This window comes from Aspergillus eucalypticola, assembly GCF_003184535.1.
Source record: "Aspergillus eucalypticola CBS 122712 chromosome Unknown BO83scaffold_23, whole genome shotgun sequence".
In the NCBI taxonomy this organism is placed as follows: domain Eukaryota; kingdom Fungi; phylum Ascomycota; class Eurotiomycetes; order Eurotiales; family Aspergillaceae; genus Aspergillus; species Aspergillus eucalypticola.
The window spans coordinates 145,744-163,493 of record NW_020290297.1 but is presented as its reverse complement, the minus strand read 5'-3'; the positions used below and the strand labels follow the sequence as shown (position 1 = coordinate 163,493).

General features: G+C 50.2%; 6 protein-coding genes and 1 non-coding gene across 7 annotated transcripts; 4 read left to right on the top strand and 3 right to left on the bottom strand.

The window, feature by feature from the left end:
• Positions 1-198: 198 nt before the first annotated feature.
• Positions 199-917, bottom strand: BO83DRAFT_401235 (uncharacterized protein; the record flags this gene model as incomplete). The annotated part of the gene is made up of 3 exons (XM_025533449.1): positions 199-696; positions 763-876; positions 906-917. 3 exons carry the CDS (start codon positions 915-917, stop codon positions 199-201), a joined length of 624 nt encoding a protein of 207 aa, XP_025385229.1.
• A 5,456-nt stretch (positions 918-6,373) lies between these two features.
• Positions 6,374-7,537, top strand: BO83DRAFT_319186 (class I SAM-dependent methyltransferase; the record flags this gene model as incomplete). The annotated part of the gene is made up of 1 exon (XM_025527767.1): positions 6,374-7,537. The coding sequence occupies one exon, from the start codon at positions 6,374-6,376 to the stop codon at positions 7,535-7,537; it is 1,164 nt and encodes a 387-aa protein (XP_025385228.1).
• A 1,408-nt stretch (positions 7,538-8,945) lies between these two features.
• Positions 8,946-10,528, top strand: BO83DRAFT_102847 (uncharacterized protein). Its single transcript, XM_025525872.1, has 5 exons — positions 8,946-9,478; positions 9,534-9,667; positions 9,727-9,879; positions 9,935-10,261; positions 10,313-10,528. The coding sequence occupies exons 1-5, from the start codon at positions 9,237-9,239 to the stop codon at positions 10,354-10,356; spliced, it is 900 nt and encodes a 299-aa protein (XP_025385227.1). The 5' UTR covers positions 8,946-9,236; the 3' UTR covers positions 10,357-10,528.
• Positions 10,529-10,916: 388 nt separating this feature from the next.
• BO83DRAFT_102840 (uncharacterized protein) lies at positions 10,917-11,350 on the bottom strand. The gene has a single exon (XM_025525871.1). It carries the CDS (start codon positions 11,292-11,294, stop codon positions 11,022-11,024), a length of 273 nt encoding a protein of 90 aa, XP_025385226.1. The 5' UTR covers positions 11,295-11,350; the 3' UTR covers positions 10,917-11,021.
• On the top strand, positions 11,218-13,330 carry BO83DRAFT_366392 (phosphate transporter). The gene is made up of 2 exons (XM_025529708.1): positions 11,218-12,708; positions 12,768-13,330. The coding sequence occupies exons 1-2, from the start codon at positions 11,487-11,489 to the stop codon at positions 13,154-13,156; spliced, it is 1,611 nt and encodes a 536-aa protein (XP_025385225.1). The 5' UTR covers positions 11,218-11,486; the 3' UTR covers positions 13,157-13,330.
• A 254-nt stretch (positions 13,331-13,584) lies between these two features.
• On the bottom strand, positions 13,585-13,655 carry BO83DRAFT_t204. The gene has a single exon. It is a non-coding gene; the product is annotated as a tRNA-Gly (tRNA).
• Positions 13,656-15,543: 1,888 nt separating this feature from the next.
• BO83DRAFT_366386 (flavin-binding monooxygenase-like protein) lies at positions 15,544-17,743 on the top strand. The gene is made up of 2 exons (XM_025529707.1): positions 15,544-16,374; positions 16,427-17,743. Exons 1-2 carry the CDS (start codon positions 15,765-15,767, stop codon positions 17,662-17,664), a joined length of 1,848 nt encoding a protein of 615 aa, XP_025385224.1. The 5' UTR covers positions 15,544-15,764; the 3' UTR covers positions 17,665-17,743.
• Positions 17,744-17,750: the final 7 nt, after the last annotated feature.

Here is a 17,750-nt window from a genome sequence, read left to right as displayed (position 1 = left end):
GTAAGCACCCTAGTACTATAGATGAATAGCTGCCATTTCAGCTCTCAAGAGGCACTGTGAGGTTATAAAACATCAACAATAAGACCAGCAAAAGACATTGAGATTCGCCCTAAACACACTACTCTCTCTAGCATAGACCACTGCAACTTATTCCAACAACAACATTCAATATCAAACCAGTAGACCTCACCCAGCAACCTAAACATGGATTTTGAGCGACCCAAGTGCACTACCTAAGCAATCCTCTTCCCCCTTCAGTTCATCCGACAAGTCCATCAAGTCGTCCAAACACCCAACGTCCCCAGAATCGGGAAGAAGCTGATCGTCGCAACCGGCGGTTGCAGTCGTAGCTACCTCCTGTAAGCGACCATCAGCATTGCCAACAACAACATTGGCTTTCTCACATTGTACATCCTCATCCACGTCCATTTTACCCTCTCTCGGGACCTCGCCACTCTCGGAAATTGGTGGAGTCTGCTCAGGCTTATTTGTACCACCCTCGAACTTCGAGCCTTCACCACTACTCTCGCCATGATAAGCGGTCACATTGGTTTTCTCATCCACTCCTGGTGGCACAATTATCTTTCCTTTGGCATTATAGAAACGGGCAATAAGTTCCTCATGCTCCGATTCCCAGCGCTTTATATTTCGTTTGGCGAGCATTATGTTCCTGGTGAGTCGCTGTAGTTCACGTCCCTAGATATTGCATGGTGCATACATCAGTGACAGAGTTCAATATGTATGTAGGGTGGTGTGGCATACCGCGTCAGCCATGGTCATATTCTCGATAGGCGCTCTTGGACGATCGGTCTGGTCTGTCTCATGTCTCTTTTTGTAGGATCTCTGGAGAAAATATGAGCCAGAGTTTGCGAACAGCTTGGAAAAGAGCAGATAGTGTGTCTCACTATAGGAGGCATGATGAGAAATGAGAATCGCTAAGGTCTGTTGGATGGAGTTTGATGATTATAGGTGTATAAGGATATAGCTGATATTCAAGCGAGTGTAATGCCGTGAAGCAAATATTAGGTAAACGAAATGGTGATGAGTAGAGTGTAAGGATGGTTTCAGGAATGTGATAAAGGGTGTAGCTTAGATTGACGCAAAAGAAGGAAGGTGCTCTCGTGTTCTTTCTCTATCAAGAAGGGTTCGTGTACCCCTTCATCACAGTGGTCCGTTTGTTTCGGCGCTTAGGGTAAACGGTTTGAGTGTGTGAATTCCATCAATGAGCGTGATAATATACCGTGCTATACGTATCATTGAGTATGTAGGTTGCCAAAGCGGATTGTAGAACAAGAGTCAGTGTTCATTCCTCCGGAGGTCATGGTTGCTTAGCTGGAAAGGGGTCTTCTCTCAGATCAATATTGAGCTTTATGTATGTCTAGCCATTTCCATAGGCATATAGTAGGAAGGCTGTCGTGCTGTTCACAGCTGTACTCCCATCTGTCACTGGTATACACTGCATTAACAGTTTTAGGCATCCGCATAAAAGCATAATTACTCCAGTGTATGACAAAAGTAACTCGATTTTCACAAAAGTATGCTATAGCTTCTTGTGTGAAAATATAGTGAGGTTGAGGACCGTATAGAGATGAATGAATGATTTGATTTAACTGATTAATATAATGATGTTGCTTGCTACTTCAATGTCAGAAAGAGGGGATCCTTTATAGGCGCAGATGCGTAGTAGGCTACCTGTTGTTTTTGTGAGATAGTGCCGATCCTGCGTAGGTAAGATCCCTGGGTATCCGACAGATCTGATCCTCACAGCAAAATGTCACCATCAACATCATCAGCTACAATTCACAGCCCAATCAACCAGTTTCTCGGGGTTGCTGGCAAAGTATGTTGGACTTGGATACATTAACAAAAACTGATTATTGATGTATCATTGCATTTGGTAGGAGCCTATTCTCACAACCCAAAAGACTCAGTGTAAAAGCCGTAACATCGCTCTCTACTCCCACTGCTGTTATGGAATGAGGCAGAATAAGTCTAATAAATAGATGGAATTAAGAATTAGTAAATGTGAGTTACAAACGTTGAGCTGCAAGGCTTTTTAAATAGACTGTGTGCGAGCATCCTGACGATTTGTCAGCTAATTCTGGCAACTGCAATCTATGCTCCATTAGTGACATCGAACGAACAGTTTGCCAGCATGGTACAACTAATACATACAAGTAGATCATTTGTCATATGATCAAGAATTATGCTTTCAGCAATTATGCACTTTGTAAGATATTGCATCAAGAAGTACTCAGTAAAGTCTGCAGAAAGAAACCAAGAGACGCACATATAAGACGACCAGTAAAATCCTCAGACCAAGTGGAGGCATGCAACATCTGCAGACACCACAAGAGGCAAAAGCCAGGGTCACCTGATCTCTTTGTACTCTTCTTGTACACTGAGTTTCGCGAGTCATGTTTCATGTTGCCGCGGGAGCTACTTACTACTACAGCTGGAAGACCCAACTGCCGTTCTATTGGTACAAACCCACAGCTAAAAGCAACTTACTATGACTAGAATTTCAAGCTCTAGGACCCCTACTAACGGAATTTTCGGGGTGATCTGCATTTCTATGTCAGGTTAGCTGTCATCCATCAAACTCCGCTATCGTTCCCGGTACATCCGACATGTTCCTAGGGCATCAGTACAGGGTAAAAAGCACATCACTGGGTCTAACTCTTCCACTCAAGCATTGAGAATCGCATTCTAGGCTACTATTGGATATTATCCCTTATTTAGGAAGCTTAAAAACCCACAACTCCCTCTTTCGAGTGGCCAGACATCCCGACATGGTCGTGCATATAGTACTTAGTACCCGACGAAGCAGCAAGAGCTTAGATAAGACAAAGAAAAAAGAAGAACCACCCTCTTAACTAATCACCAGTAGGCAGGGTCAAGGCACGCACGAATAGGAACAACCATCGGAATTAAACAAAGGTGACTCGGAGTCAGTGAAGTAAGTAGGACCCAGCCCATTGGAGTAGACCCTGAATCCACACCTACCTGCCCACCGAACCCAGCAGAAACCTACTACTAACAACACCTGCCCTTCTACAGGGAGGTACATCTCAGCACACTGAGATCATCCCATAAGAAGAAGTACTACACCGGTACCCACGAGGGCAATCCCACCACCACCACCACCGACCCTCCCGTCCACAACCCACCGAACGAATAATAGGTGGAAATTCACCCCCCCAGAGCAGTCGCCACCCGGCAGCGCGGGTGAACAGCTGGTCTGAGGTTCGAGAATTATCTTGGCGCTTGCTCCTTTACCCTTTCCCGTTGTGATGTACCCGGTAGTCAGGATAGTAGAAGGGAAATATCTGGCTGCCTAATGGCGAGAGTGGGCCTGGAACCTGCTCGCTGTGCGCTCCGTTTGGAGGATGACTTGCTGTAGGCGTTCGGGGAGGGCTGGGCTTTAAATATAAGCTTATTTGGACGTCTTTTGATGCTATACATCTGGGTTTGATGGTTTCTTTGTCGTGGTGGTGATGTTTTCTATGGTCGTGAAGGGTACGGAGGAACGCGGAAATTGTTGCCGATTCAGTGTGGTCACGTGCTGGTGTGTCCCTTGTGAAAGTAGGGTTCTAATTTTTATTTATTTATGTATTCCTTGGTGATAATATTTTATTTGATAAAATTTGGGTTTAATTATCGTGGTAATTTGTCTATCTTCGGGCTTACGGCAGAACGAGCGACACTAAGCGATAGCATGCATTCTCTGGGTTTCTCTCTCTCAAAAATTATTGTTGGTGTGACTGCCGCGCTGAGGATAGAGTCGGAGCCAGAGTGGAGCGAAGTGGGTACTGTCAATATAGCGCGAGGGAGAAAAAGGTACTAACAATGAAAAAAGCGCATGATGTTCATTGCGAATACCACATAAGACGGAGAAATCCGCCTCTTCCTGTTGTCCCACGTAGTATCAAAGCGTGCGACGATCCATGACGGCATGACACACGAGGGACAAAGAAAAGGTCGGACCACTGGGCTGCACCTGCACGAGCAAGGATAACGGGTGTGATAATGGCCAGGCCAGGCCAGCCACGTCATTTCCAGACTGGCCTACACGCCTAAGAGTAATCAATCCATCAATCTAACCGACTCCGCAGGATGGACTTGCATCCCACGACTAAGTATATGCGACCGTCAATCCATGCCACATGAGGTAAATACGACGAGATCTCTTGTCTCCAACATCCCCGGACGGTTGGCTGGCAGTGAGAACAGAGTACATGCCAATCTCCCTTCCCCTCCGCATTAAACGGTGGATGGCCTTGTGATCATCGCGCAGTGACTTCGAGTATGTCTCCACGAGCTGATGACGACGAAGGCGATCGGTGAAAAGAGTTTCAAAAAACGGGAATTTGCCTTCTACGTGCCGCAAACCCCGATCTGAGGGACCCTAGAAGTCGCTGGAAGAATAGGAAGAATGGAACGCTTCTTACCAAGACAATGTCTGACACAGGAGGCCAGAGAGACGGAGATGAGCCGGAGCCAGGAGATACGGATACGGTAGACCAGCGGACGAGCGAGATGAAGAGTTTAACGGAAATACGGCCAGAAGAGCGAGGCGCGGGTGGGGCGGATGCTCGGGTGGGAAGTCCGAGGCGCGGTGAATTGCCTGATCCAGTCAGAAGCCGTCTGGTTCGAAAAAAAAAAAAATAAAAAGATGCGATCGTTAAGAAAAATTTTTGCAAGACCACTCGGGAACCATAGGGCCTGAACATGAGGGATAATCGAGAAACTCTTGGGTAATACCTACCATTGTCCTCCGTAGGTAGGGAACCGACAAATGGATCGTCAATAGCTCCTCACTTCAAACAATCGCCCCTTCGTTCAAAGCCAAGCCCATGGCAACATCCCTATAGGGCAGAGGTAGGCGGAAATGGCAAACCAAGCAGCGAATTTTAGTCTGGCTCATAAAGACTTGGGTATGAAGGCCTTCGAGATCATAATTCGAAGTGGTCAGGCTTCGGGAGCATTGCTTGTGAGGAGAAGTAAGCATTGATTGCCAAGGCTGTGCTCATTTTGCACGGCGGGTGCCCATTGATCAGCTCATCCATGAATGGGCCTTTGCATTCCACTACGCGATGGAGACAGCTTGGCGCGCCAGGAACAAATAAACGAACGGCTCGGGCTCGGTGTATACGGAGTAGACTAGAGAGCTGATAGCCTTGGTGGACACCGTCAGCAAAACACCCTGGACGGATCACGGCACTAGTTAATGGTAGTGGTGGGTGCTAAGAAATCATGTACGTACTGTGGTAGTGGTACACAGCAAGTACTCTGGGAAGTGGGTTACCCAGCTCCTCTACACACTAATTCTCTACTAGCTCCAACACTAGCAGTTCCCTGAACCATCGCATCACTCCATGAAGACAACCACTATTAGTTACCAGTCAAGCTGTTAGACAACGGCTCTGCTGGTAAAACTCCGGGGGTTTAAAAGTAGTATTTAACTGTCAAGCTCGCTTGCAGTCAATCAGTGGTGAACAATTTATCCGAAGTACAGTAGATACATCCCAGTGGCATCACAGCAGCTCTGGTGATCAGAGGGGAAAAGAGGTCCGTGATGTGGCCGGCAGACCCTTGACTCATTCCAGGGCCGATAATCTAGTCGAATACTAAGAGTTAACGTGCGTAGTAGCGACAGCTCTTCCCACACCCCCCCCCTCTCCCAGCAAATAGTTTACCGCCAAACTAACAGGGGGGCTGATTCCTGTGAGGAGATGACCCTGCCGCCGTAGTCCAAGTAATGGTAGCCGTTATTCTCCAAAGGCAAATCCCAAACAACGGAGCCAGAGCCAACGCGCATCGCCCATGACTCTCCTCCATTCTCCATCCTCCGGTTCGTCGCTGCCGTCCCTTCCCGTGCTGCTCTGGACCTGCCACTTCCGACTCTTCCGATGCTTTCCAGATCCGGTGACAATGGCTAATCCACAGTGGCCATCGCTAACTTCCCATGGCAGGTCATACGGCAAATCAATCAATATTATTAAGATCCCCCCCGATGGCGCCGCCCAGCGCCGTTGCAGAGGCACCTCACTGTTACAGGAAAGAGGAGTCAGAAAAAAAAAATTCCCTCCGTTGCAGTGCTTATAAATTAAAGCCTAGCCCCGCCTTTCCATCCTATCGAGAGAAAAAAAGAGGGAGAAATCGCATTGCGACTCTGGCATGGCACTTTCTGGACAACGAAAATAACCGCCGTCTTCTAGTCTCTCACCCACTGCCCTGTCACCAACCACCCTAAGCACTTCCCTCACTCCTAATCTCGCACTGCTGTCGTTGCTTCCAGCTGTTGCTGTTGCCGTTGATTTTTGTTGCTGTCAACGCCGCGATCAAGCTCTTAATCTTATAGCGTGAAGAAATGGATACCCAAACAACCGTCTTGGCGTCGCGCCAGTCCGGCCGGAGCTCCGAGAGCAGCTCCCTGGACGCTGTTGAGAAGCAGAAGCTCGCCAACAAGGAGCTTCCCCAAACTCGCCCTGATCTGCACAATTCGGCGTCGCCCAAGCGATGGAAGACCTTTTGGAAGGCCTTCCGGTATCTGAACAACCTCACCCCCAAGCAGGTCGATGACTTCATGGCATCCTACGTCATCTACAATCTCGACTGGTCTGACGAGAAAGCGATGATTGAGACGCTAGGTCCGGACTATCAGGCAAAGGTTGGCGACTGCCTCAAGGCATACTATGGAGTGCTCAACCATCTGTGCGCGCTGGGCGACGTGGAGAAGATGTACATCCCCCCATTCATGAGCAAGAAGGCGACCGTGCTGGAGAACCAGTTGTTGTACGAGGAATCGATTGCGCAGGATATCGGCCTTAGCGCCGGTGATCACGTGTTGGACTTAGGTTGCGGTCGCGGAAGAGTGGCCGCGCACATGACGCAATACTCCGGCGCGAAGGTCACGGGACTCAACATCGATCCCAATCAGATTGGCCAGGCTAAGGTTTACAATGAGAAGCTCGGCTTCACGAATAATTCTTTCGTCGTCCAGGATTTTAACAATCTTCCACTGCCTTTCGAGGATGCTAGCTTCGACGCTTTCTACCAGATCCAAGCACTCAGTCTGTGCAAAGACCTTCCCTCCCTCTTCCGCGAAATCTACCGCGTCGTCAAGCCCGGCGCCAAGATCTCCCTCCTCGATTGGGTTAGCCTGCCCGACTACGATGCGAGCAACCCCGAGCATACCGAACTCATGCGTCGCGTAAAGCCTTTGATCGGCGCTGTTGGCACTCCCACCCCCGAAAGTCTGGAGAAGGCCCTTACCGATGCCGGCTTCTCTGTCGTCCGCTCCGACAATGCCAGTGTTGGAGGTCTGCAGGCGCCCCTCATTGACAAGGTTGACTTCTACTTCCGCTCCATGCGCCAGGTCATTCTGGGACTGGTCAAGACCCACGTGTTGCCCCGCCACTTCAAGACCCTGATCAACCGCTTGTGTCTCGACGGCGAGGCTTTCATCAAGATGGATACCATGCGACTTGTGACGACCAGTTATCGCATCATCGCCCAGAAGCCTCTTCAATAAACTACACACACTAAGAGCGGGACTGGGTAAAGGGAATCGGGCATTTGCTGCACATCGAGGATTCATCCACGCGTAAGAGGGTCACCGCCCCTGCATTCAGGAAGCAGACCATTGTTTGTGGGCTGGGGTTTCAATGAGACCCCAACCGTGATAGCTGGATGGGACGCTTTCCCACATGCAGTATCCCGCGGTTGGATGTTTCACGTCTGACGCATCTCTCTCCGCAATATGCTGATGATAAGAGCGAGTCACTCAACTTTGGCACATTTGAGTTCGTCGCGCCGACTTGATCGCCGCATCTTTCCCGGTCCTGTGGCCGCGGTGCGTTTCTGTCCGTAAAGTGAGTGCCTGCTAATGTCCCGATATCGCACGCTGGCCTCGCTGCGCAAAGCGTTCATCTATTGTACGATTGTACGATCGGCTTTCTCTGACTTGGTTTTGAAGATATTTGTTTTTTTTTCGGTTCGCATCTATATACCCTATAATCTCTGGCGGCTTTGCGGATCATACCCATTTCATGACCCCATGGCAGAGCGCCCCGACAGTTCTTTGTTACCAACGCTCGCTCGCTTGCATTCTTCCTGGTCAGTTGGGTTGCATCCATCCTGCGTTGTATTTCTGTTCAGCTCTGCGAAGCCTAGCCGGTGTTTTTGGTGTCTCGCATATGGTTTCGTTTCATTCTGATCTTAGGATACCCCATGTAGATAGGGCTGTCCGTATAGAAGTACATAGACTAATACCACTTTTTATTCTGCGATGACTGTCAATGAGAGACTGCGAACCCAAGTATACCAACGGACCGAGCATCACCGATAGTTGGTCGTGCTCTTATTGTGCTAGTCTGGCAAGCCCGCCTTGTGATTTCCGTAAGGTATGCCGGCAAATCCGACACACGTCACATGACCGCGGGATGTTGGGGGATGCCTCGACCAGACAATACAACAACATGCCGCTGCCTTCATGCACGCCATAGGCTTTTGGCCAGCATTCCTAAGCTTCCCTGCATCCTGCTGCCGACCCGAGTATGCAATGCCAAGTCAACGATTAGACTGGGAGGATCGCAATCTATGCTTCTGGCTCGCTCGCCATAACTCGAGGTACCCACCAACACTTTAGTCTGTGTACCCGCACAGAGGCACTAACTCCAGGATGAGCGGGTACCTATCCCACGAGTTCCTCAAGCAGCAACGTATAATAGGTGGGCTGATATCGTGAAAACATTCCATTCAATCCATCCTCTCCAAGCACTGACAGCGACTAGGAAAGCGCATCACGGACCATCCATATCACCACGAGGTGTACCGGCCGCAGGGATGTGTCTCCACTCATCCGCGCTGGAGTCTCAAATCACAGGGCGCCTTTCGAGCACGTTGTCCGTGGTTCCCCCGCCCTGGGCCTGGGCATAAGGTCCCTATGGCACCCGCATCAGCGTTCCCTTATCGCTTGCCTAACTAAGCACTTGCTTTATAACCTCGCCCTCAATCAGCGAAGACCAGCCGTTTTGCACTGCTTCGGATCGGCCTGTGCTGTGGGAACTCTCCTCGTTGACATTGGGAATGATGCAAGTGCCCTCAACCCTAGTACACGTTGATCAGCTCCTGGGGATCCGCACGATCGTCGCCCGTCAGTCACCCGCCACATTGCAGTGTGCACAGTTGAGGGTCCGGGCCGTTGCTACTTAAAGTCCCTTGCATCTGCAATGAGCCACCCAGGCGCCCATTTGGAAGCCGAGGACTGGCCTCTTCCGCTGTCCATATCTCGTCCAGAAAGCATAGTCTCTTCCTCCACGAGCTCTTCCGGTCCCAGCTATGCCACATCGCCTATTTTCCCGCCTCCGCTGAGTCGTACGGCTTCTTCAATTGGATCCCGGTCGAGGCAGGCTTCATGCTTCTCCTTATACGAAGACACCTGCCGCTTACCGCTGAACCATTCTGTGACCATGTGCGTATTGCCCAGTATCCCGTGCAGACGACAACCGCTGATGGAGCCATTGCAGCTCCTTCGTCCGGAGTAGTAAACTCTTCAAGCTACGCTTCACTTGCATCGACATACGCAAGGATGCCACGGGAAGTTTGAAGAGTCTTGAGTTGGGCGGGGGACCGGGTCAGCAGACTCCTTTCATACATACTTGTAAGTGTTCGAAAAGGGCCTGCGGATGACCATGCTAACCCGTCGTGATTCATCTGTAGTCAACGATACCAAGCTTCCAGTTCCCCATCTTGAACATCCAAAGCTCCCGAACGAGTCGTCGCTGCGCGTTTCCTTCATGGACGAGCAAACCGTTCAATCGGCCCATAACGTGTTCCTCACACAGATCTCTTATACTTTTGATGACTGGCATGGTGGGTAGCAGAATACTTTAGAAGTGGTCGAATTTCTGCTGATTCCCAGTTGCAGATTGTGTGCAGTTCCAAGAATTAGTCCTGGGTTCAAAATTGGTCTTCATAGCAGGCATCGCCGAGGCGAAGTCCAAGGGCCGAGGGGAAGAGTGCATCAGCCAGAACCTACGCATTCTACGTAATCATAACGGCAAACAAGTCATGCTTTTCTTTGCCAACTCACAACGGAAGGAGTTGAAGCGTTATGTGTCCATTCCGATCAACTGCATCGACAGCTTCAATCCGGGCAAGAAGGCAGGAAAGCCGGTGGTTCTCCAGTTGCAGCCCAACTTTGACATTCTCTCCCAGATGAGGACATTAACTATCCAATTTCTTGATGATTTGGGTAGGTTTCTCTTCGAACATCCCCAGCGCGATTGCTAACGTGCTCCACTAGACCGGAAAGCATTTTGCCAATTTCTAACGGAAAGCACCACATAATAATACAACACACTCCATCAAACATGGAATACGATACCCAGGGGAAACGCGGTTCGCAAAACAGGCATAGCATCTACTAATAACCCATCATGGAACCAGTGGTTTACGAGTCTGCAGCAAGGAGTTTAGAGGGCGTTGGGTTCTCAGGTACAATGCATAATCTTTTCCCTTTTTTCTTGCTTGCTCCTGTGCGGCCACGCGTCAATTTCATTTACAATACCATAACTTTATTGTGAAACTTCAGACAAGATTGGGACCTTACGAGGCACAGGGGGCACGTGTTTGGTCGAACCAGTAGGACGGCTTTCAGCTATAACCAGGTTTCATCGCTCGGCGAACTCAAATGTCACAAATGGCGAATTTGCCTCGTATCCAGTGGAAGGCAGCTCGGGAGCCTGGCCAGGGACCGAAAGAACTCCGGGATCATGCTACTACTGGCGTCTCTCGTTCATCTGACAGAGGCAGCCAAGTGGGCAGGTGGGCCCCAATGAGTCCCCATCCTGTCCGCACGTGCCGCACGTGGAGCGAGGAATTGGGCGGGTGCCCCAGGCATTGAGCTCCACTCCGGCCGCTACTGCACGCACTGTCACAGCTTCCTCCAATCACCCCGTCGCATTTCTGCTTAGTTCAAACCTTCCCGGGAGAAGTATATTGTGCCTCTGGCCTCATGGTGGGCCTCGAGTACCCCTCTCAGACTCATCCTCCCCTATCTTCCAACGTTGCGCCATCCTTTTTCTTAGACCTTCATCCTCAGATCTGGGGTCCGCAGGATCGATTCTTCCTACTGTACTTGCAGCTCGATGGCCCTTCATGATGTCATCCGTGTACAATCTGATTTCTAGAATCCATCTGATCCAAAACGCCAACACGAACATACAGCCATGGGCAAGTTCCGCACGCGTTGGTATAAGACCGACCGAGCTCAGGATTTTGAGCATGAGCAGGTAGAATCTTCTTAGATGCTTTACATCGTCAATCTGCTAGCTAATACTGTGGTGGTGCCATAGGATCGAGATGTTCGCGCTCGGCAGGTGTACGACACAATCGATCGCCAGGGATTTCAATACTTGATCGTCTTCGTTGCCGGTGTTGGCTTCTTTCTTGATGGATACACACTGTTTGCAAGTAACATGGCACTTCCGATGATCTCCTACGTCTACTGGAAAAAGGAGGTCTCTTCGATCAAGATCACTCTATTCAACATTGCTACATTGGGCGGGACGCTACTGGGACAGGTCTTGTTTGGGTACCTAGCTGATCGGAATGGACGCAAGAAGATGTATGGATTGGAGTTGATTCTCATGATCACGTCCACACTGGGCGTTGTGATGGCCTCCCGCGGAGAAAACGATTCAATGAGCATCTACGCATGGCTCATCTGGTGGCGTATAGTTGTGGGAATTGGTGTCGGAGCCGACTATCCTTTGAGTTCGGTCATCACAAGCGAATTTGCTCCCACTAAGCACCGAGCAAGGATGATGGCTTCGGTTTTCTTCATGCAACCCTTGGGGCAGATCTGGGCAAACCTCGTGTCGCTGATTGTTATCGCCACCAGCCGTTCAGATACCAATGATTTGACCATGTCTGTTGATAGGATGTGGCGCTACGTCATTGGTATCGGTGTGATACCGGCAGCAATAGCAACTTGCTTCCGGTTCTTCGTTCCAGAGTCGCCACGCTTCCTCATGGAGATTGACGATGATCCAGTAAAGGTCGAGTTCGATGCAACCACACTCTTTACTGATCCAAATGTTGTTTCCTCCTCCCCGACTCTCGAAACTGAAAGCTGGCACAATTTTCCTGGGCAGGCATATTCCCTGACTACCATCACGGCCGAGGACCGATCCTCCACATCTCAGACCGGGATCCTTCAACCAGCGACTCTGAACTCGCACTGGCGCTTAACGTGGAAGGACATCGTACAATACTTTTGGGTGGAAGGCAACTGGCGGACTCTAGCTGCGACGGCCGTGTCCTGGTTCTTCTTAGACTTTGGCTTCTACGGCATCAGTCTCTCGAGCCCGCAATTCTTGGCTAAAACCTGGGGGTCTCTTCATTTGAGCGCACCAGCGCCTTACTGGGAGACTAACGACAGTCCTGGGGCAAGCGTCTATGACATGTTCTTTGCAAGTTGTACCCACGCGCTGGTGATCTTGAATGTGGGTAGCTTTGTCGGCGGACTTCTTCTCATCCTGGTGATCCACAAACTGGACAGAGTCGCCCTACAGAAGTACTCGTTTCTCGCACTATCCGCACTCTTCATTGCCCTAGGTTGCATGCTTATCACCGTACAAAAAGAGGGTCCTGTGGCCGTTGTTTTGTACGTCATCGGCCAAGCACTCTTCAACTTTGGTACGTAACCTTTCCACCGTGGAGTCGAATATAGATGTCTCTAACCATCATTTCTATAGGACCCAATGCTACAACATACATCATCCCCGCTGAAATCTTCCCCACCCGTTACCGTGCCACCTGTCACGGACTTAGCGCCGGCGCTGGTAAGATCGGTTCTATAGTGGTGCAGGTATTTTCAGCCTACTACAACTTCGGCGGCGGTTTCGGGGAAGAGCCGGTGAAGCGTCACGGCTACGTTCTGATTGTCTTTGCCGTATGCATGCTCTTTGGGGCGATGGTCACATGCTGGATACCTCCAATCCAGAGAAAGCCGGATGGATCTGGAAGAGGTAAATTGTGGGGTGGCAAGACGGAGACGCTGGAGACTCTGGCACTTGGTCGACTCGGCTTGGATAGTCGATACGCGAATCAAGGTAGACGGAGAAGGAGGGATGTTGTTACATGATGTGACAACTCCATCAAGGTGGCGGTTTCATCTATTCTGGGTATATAATCACGGGTACATATAAGGGTACTTTAATTTCGCTGTATATATTTGCCAGTGGTCGGGTTAATAGACTGTTATTCCCCGGTTGCTTATTTGCTCGCAGCAATGCTGTACATACAAGAGAAGAATCAGAAGATACGAATATGGTATGCTGATGATAACGGTGCAGCTTCTAAGGTGACACTATAGTGAGATAACGAGCTAGAACATGGAGGCCAAACAATAAGTAAATATATACGTTAAATAAAATATATATATATATATATATATAGTAAAATCGAAAACAAAATAAATAAAAGGTAAAAGAAAAACCAGATAATAATCGGAGAGGGGGGGGTAGAATGGTAATAAATGAGATTCATTTCTACCGATGAGAAAAAATATGGTGCATCATCCGTGAATCGAACACGGGCCTCATCGATGGCAACGATGAATTCTACCACTAGACCAATGATGCTGGTTGATGTCTGGTCAATTCTTATTACTAATATAGCCTTCCTCATATTGATACGCCAAACAAACTTTCGATTATGTCCGCCTATGCGGGCGAAGTCCACTCACTTATGATCATCACGTAGACAACAATGTAAATGGTCGGAAAACCGAATCTTAGATCTATTGAATCTCATTACCTTGTACCTATAGTTTCTGTCTGAAAACGAGTTCTGTGTTTGTATTTATTCGCCATTGGTTTCGCTGTTGGGTTGCTTTTTGTCGTACTGGTAGTAGTAGATACTCTTGGCGAGTGAATATATATAATCTTTATAGTATTAGAACCGCATCGGTACTCCCGAGTTGCTGAATGGTCAACCCTAAAGAACTAGTAACAATTGAATCGTTCGCAGTACTCTGATCAACCTTGCGACCATATTGATCATCACCCAACCAGTATCACCGTCTTCAGTACCTAGTACTCAAAGCTGCCGACATCTCATCTGTTAGCTCATCCCCCTGCCACCACACCACAATCCGACCACAAATCTTTGGTTCCAACCCCGCTCCCACCCAACCCACTTGTATCTCTATCAACGGAGTACCATTTGTCGCGATGGGTCGATCGGCATCGGCTCCTGCCCCACCAACACGTAGAATGGTTCACGCTAAAAGCATTGAAACCCACGATGATGATAGATAATCCCGCACCTCTCGATGAGAGCTCCCCACAGTGGACAGTACGTGGTAAGCGTCCTGTCTTCTGAAGGAATTTTGATTGGTCGGGTGTCTTGTGCCACGCAGGCTATCATAATCAGACCTGCAGATGTTCGAGTCAGCGTAGTTGGGATCGCTGATGCCGATTTTGTGACCGTGTACAGGTGGCTAGGATGTCGTGGGTCGGGTTTGTGGTAAGGATGGATAAATCCCCAATGAGGATACTAGGAGATCTTCCTCGTAGCCTAGAGAGGTAGATGGGTGTTTGGAGTGCTTATGATCTGCGGTGGCTAGCTGAATAGGTTGGATAAAAGTCCACTTAGGTCGAAAGGAGGTCCGGTTGTCGGTTGTGGAAGGCGAGATGGCGTGTTATTGTCCGCGAGCTGGGCGCTGAAAGGTAAAACCCTGATCAAAGATATCTTAGTACCTAACTCCGATAGCGGCCGGGCTCACGATGCAGCCTGCACGAACGCTGTGCTGGTGAATGTGATGGAGGCAGCTGTGGATCGCATGCAAGGGTGGGTGGGTGTGACGGGCTCATATTGGAAGAGATAATATCCGTCGGTTCCTTCGGGTAGTTGTATGAAGCAGAAGCTTGACTGACAGAATCGACTAGTGACAGAATGAGCCAGTGTAGCAGATATTGTGTCTTACCTGCCATCTGATAGATAGCCTCCGGAGTTGCTCAGCCGGGTCCCTGGACGATGTCTGGTTCGGATCCAGAATCAATTTGAATATACCGACCCAGCGAGATAATGACCCATTGCCAATTTCATGGGGATGGAATCTGGTAAGTAGCACGGTTGAAGCAAGGTGAGATCAACGGTGGAACCTCAGGAAGAAGGGGAAGGTGGGGATTTCGTGCGGGGTCACGCTCCCGGCTGGGTTCCTTCCCTTTGTTGCAATCAATCATCTTCCCCTCTTTCTGCATCTTTCCGGATTCAGAGCAGGATGTAACCACTCCTTATTCTGCTCAATTCGTGCATAATTGGTACGGTTCACCGCAGTATAATTGAAAATTATGCTGCCATCTCACTCGTCAAGATCTGCGATGAAGATCTGCAGAATCCAGACCTGCCAGACTGTGGGGTGTCCAACCAACCAAGCCGACAGGCCAGTTTAACGCCGCCACGACCCGTCGGACCCCCCAGCACACCCCGAGCTAGCAGGAGAACTACCTATGCCGACCGGAACGAGCTGAAGAATGGGCGTGCAGATACGAATCTGACTAACCACATTGATTCGGTGAGTTGTCATGGCTAGGTGCTGCAGTGCTCAGCTGTGGCATTTGAAGAAGCGGGGTTGGTACTACCCCCGCTGATTTAAACCTGGCCTCTTCTCTTCCCCTCTTTGACCCGCTCAGGGAAATACCACCCCTGCTCTACTCTCAGCTCAGTGTTCCTTCATCATAGGCACAATGCCTTCCGAAGACGTGACGACCGGCTCGGTCAATGTACCCGTCGGCACATTTCCCCAGACTTGTTCTTCGACCGATGTCAATGCCGACCAGGTCGCTTCACAGCTCGTCGAGAAGATCAACACAGCTCTTAGCAAAGGAGATGTGCAGTCTTTTTCTGACCTGTTTTTGGAAGATGCCTACTGGCGCGATCACCTCTGCTTGACATGGGACTTTTACACCGCGAAAGGCAAAGAGAACATTCACGGCTTGCTCAAATCAGGCCGTCTCCCAAGCAAAATCGAGATCGACCGCTCGACCGCATTCCGAGGCCCCTACGTCGGCCCTATCGATGCCTTCGGCGACGTCACAGGCATTCTCTTTTACATCACGCTCACCAGCCCCCTGCTCCATGGACACGGTATCGTTCGGCTGGCAGAAAAGGATGGCGAGTGGAAGATTTTCACCTTCTTCACCTCCATGGAGGGTTTCGTCGACCACCCAGAAGCGGTGAACTTCAAGAGACCCGTGGGAGCACAGCACGGCGAAACTTTAGATCGAAAGAACTGGAAGGACCGTCGGACGGCCGAAATCGAAGCTAAGGACCGGTCTCCAAATGTTGTGGTCGTCGGTATGCTACTAACCTACCGACCTGTTACTATCTGATGTGCTGACCCGACCAGGTGCTGGCCAATCTGGTCTCATCATTGCGGCCCGCCTTAAGATGCTGGGTATTGATGTTCTGATCATCGACCGAGAGGAGAACATTGGGGACAACTGGCGCCAACGCTACCACCAGCTGGTCCTGCATGACCCTGTCTGGTTTGACCACTTTCCCTACATCCCGTTCCCGCCGAATTGGCCGATCTTCACACCCAAGGACAAGATAGCCGATTGGTTTGAGTGCTATGCTAAGCTGCTAGAGCTGAATGTATGGACCAAGACCGACATCAAGGGGTCCTCATGGGACAACAACGGAAAACAATGGACTCTTGATTTGCAGCGGCGGAAGGAGGACGGAACGGTGGAGAACCGCACCCTGAACCCCCGGTATATCGTCCAAGCCACTGGCCATTCTGGAAAGAAGAATGTGCCTGATTTCAAGGGCATGGATTCCTTCCAGGGCGACCTCATCTGCCATAGCAGCGAGTTCCACGGTGCCAAGCCCGAGTCGAAGGGTAAAAAGGCTGTCGTGGTTGGGGCGTGCAATTCCGCCAACGATATTGCACAAGATTACTATGAGAATGGATATGACGTGACGATGGTGCAGCGCAGTTCAACCTGTGTGATTTCCTCGGAGTCGATTGTGGAAATCGGCCTCAAGGGCTTGTACGAGGAAGCAGGACCCGGGACCGAGGAAGCCGACCTTTACCTTTGGAGTATTCCGGCAGAGCTGTTCAAGGCCCAGCAGATTAAGGTCACCAAGCGTCAGAACGAGAACGACCGGGCGACTTTGGAGGGGCTGGCGCGGGCCGGGTTCAAGGTAGACCGCGGTCCAGACGGTGCGGGTCTGCTCGTCAAATACCTCCAACGTGGTGGAGGCTACTACATCGACGTCGGGGCCAGCCAATTGATCATTGACGGCAAGGTGAAGGTGAAGCAGGGCCAGCAGATTACCGAGGTCCTCCCTCACGGACTCCGGTTCGCGGACGGATCGGAGCTCCCGGCGGACGAGATCATCTTGGCGACAGGGTATCAGAACATGGCCACCCAAGCACAGCTCGTGTTCGGAAAAGAGGGGGAGAAGGTGAAGGATGTCTGGGGATTCGACGAGACGGGCGAAATGCGCATGTGGCGGCGGACCGGACACCCGGGCCTGTGGTTCATGGGCGGAAATCTGGCCGTCTGTCGGTATTACTCGCGGTTGCTGGCGCTACAGATCAAGGCACTAGAAATTGGCGTCACTTCCTACGACGGTTAGAGAGACTTGGCGGTCGGGCGAAGACAAAGGAATTAGGTATGAAGTAGATATAATTGGTAATAATAAGTTGAGCAGCTGCAATAAAT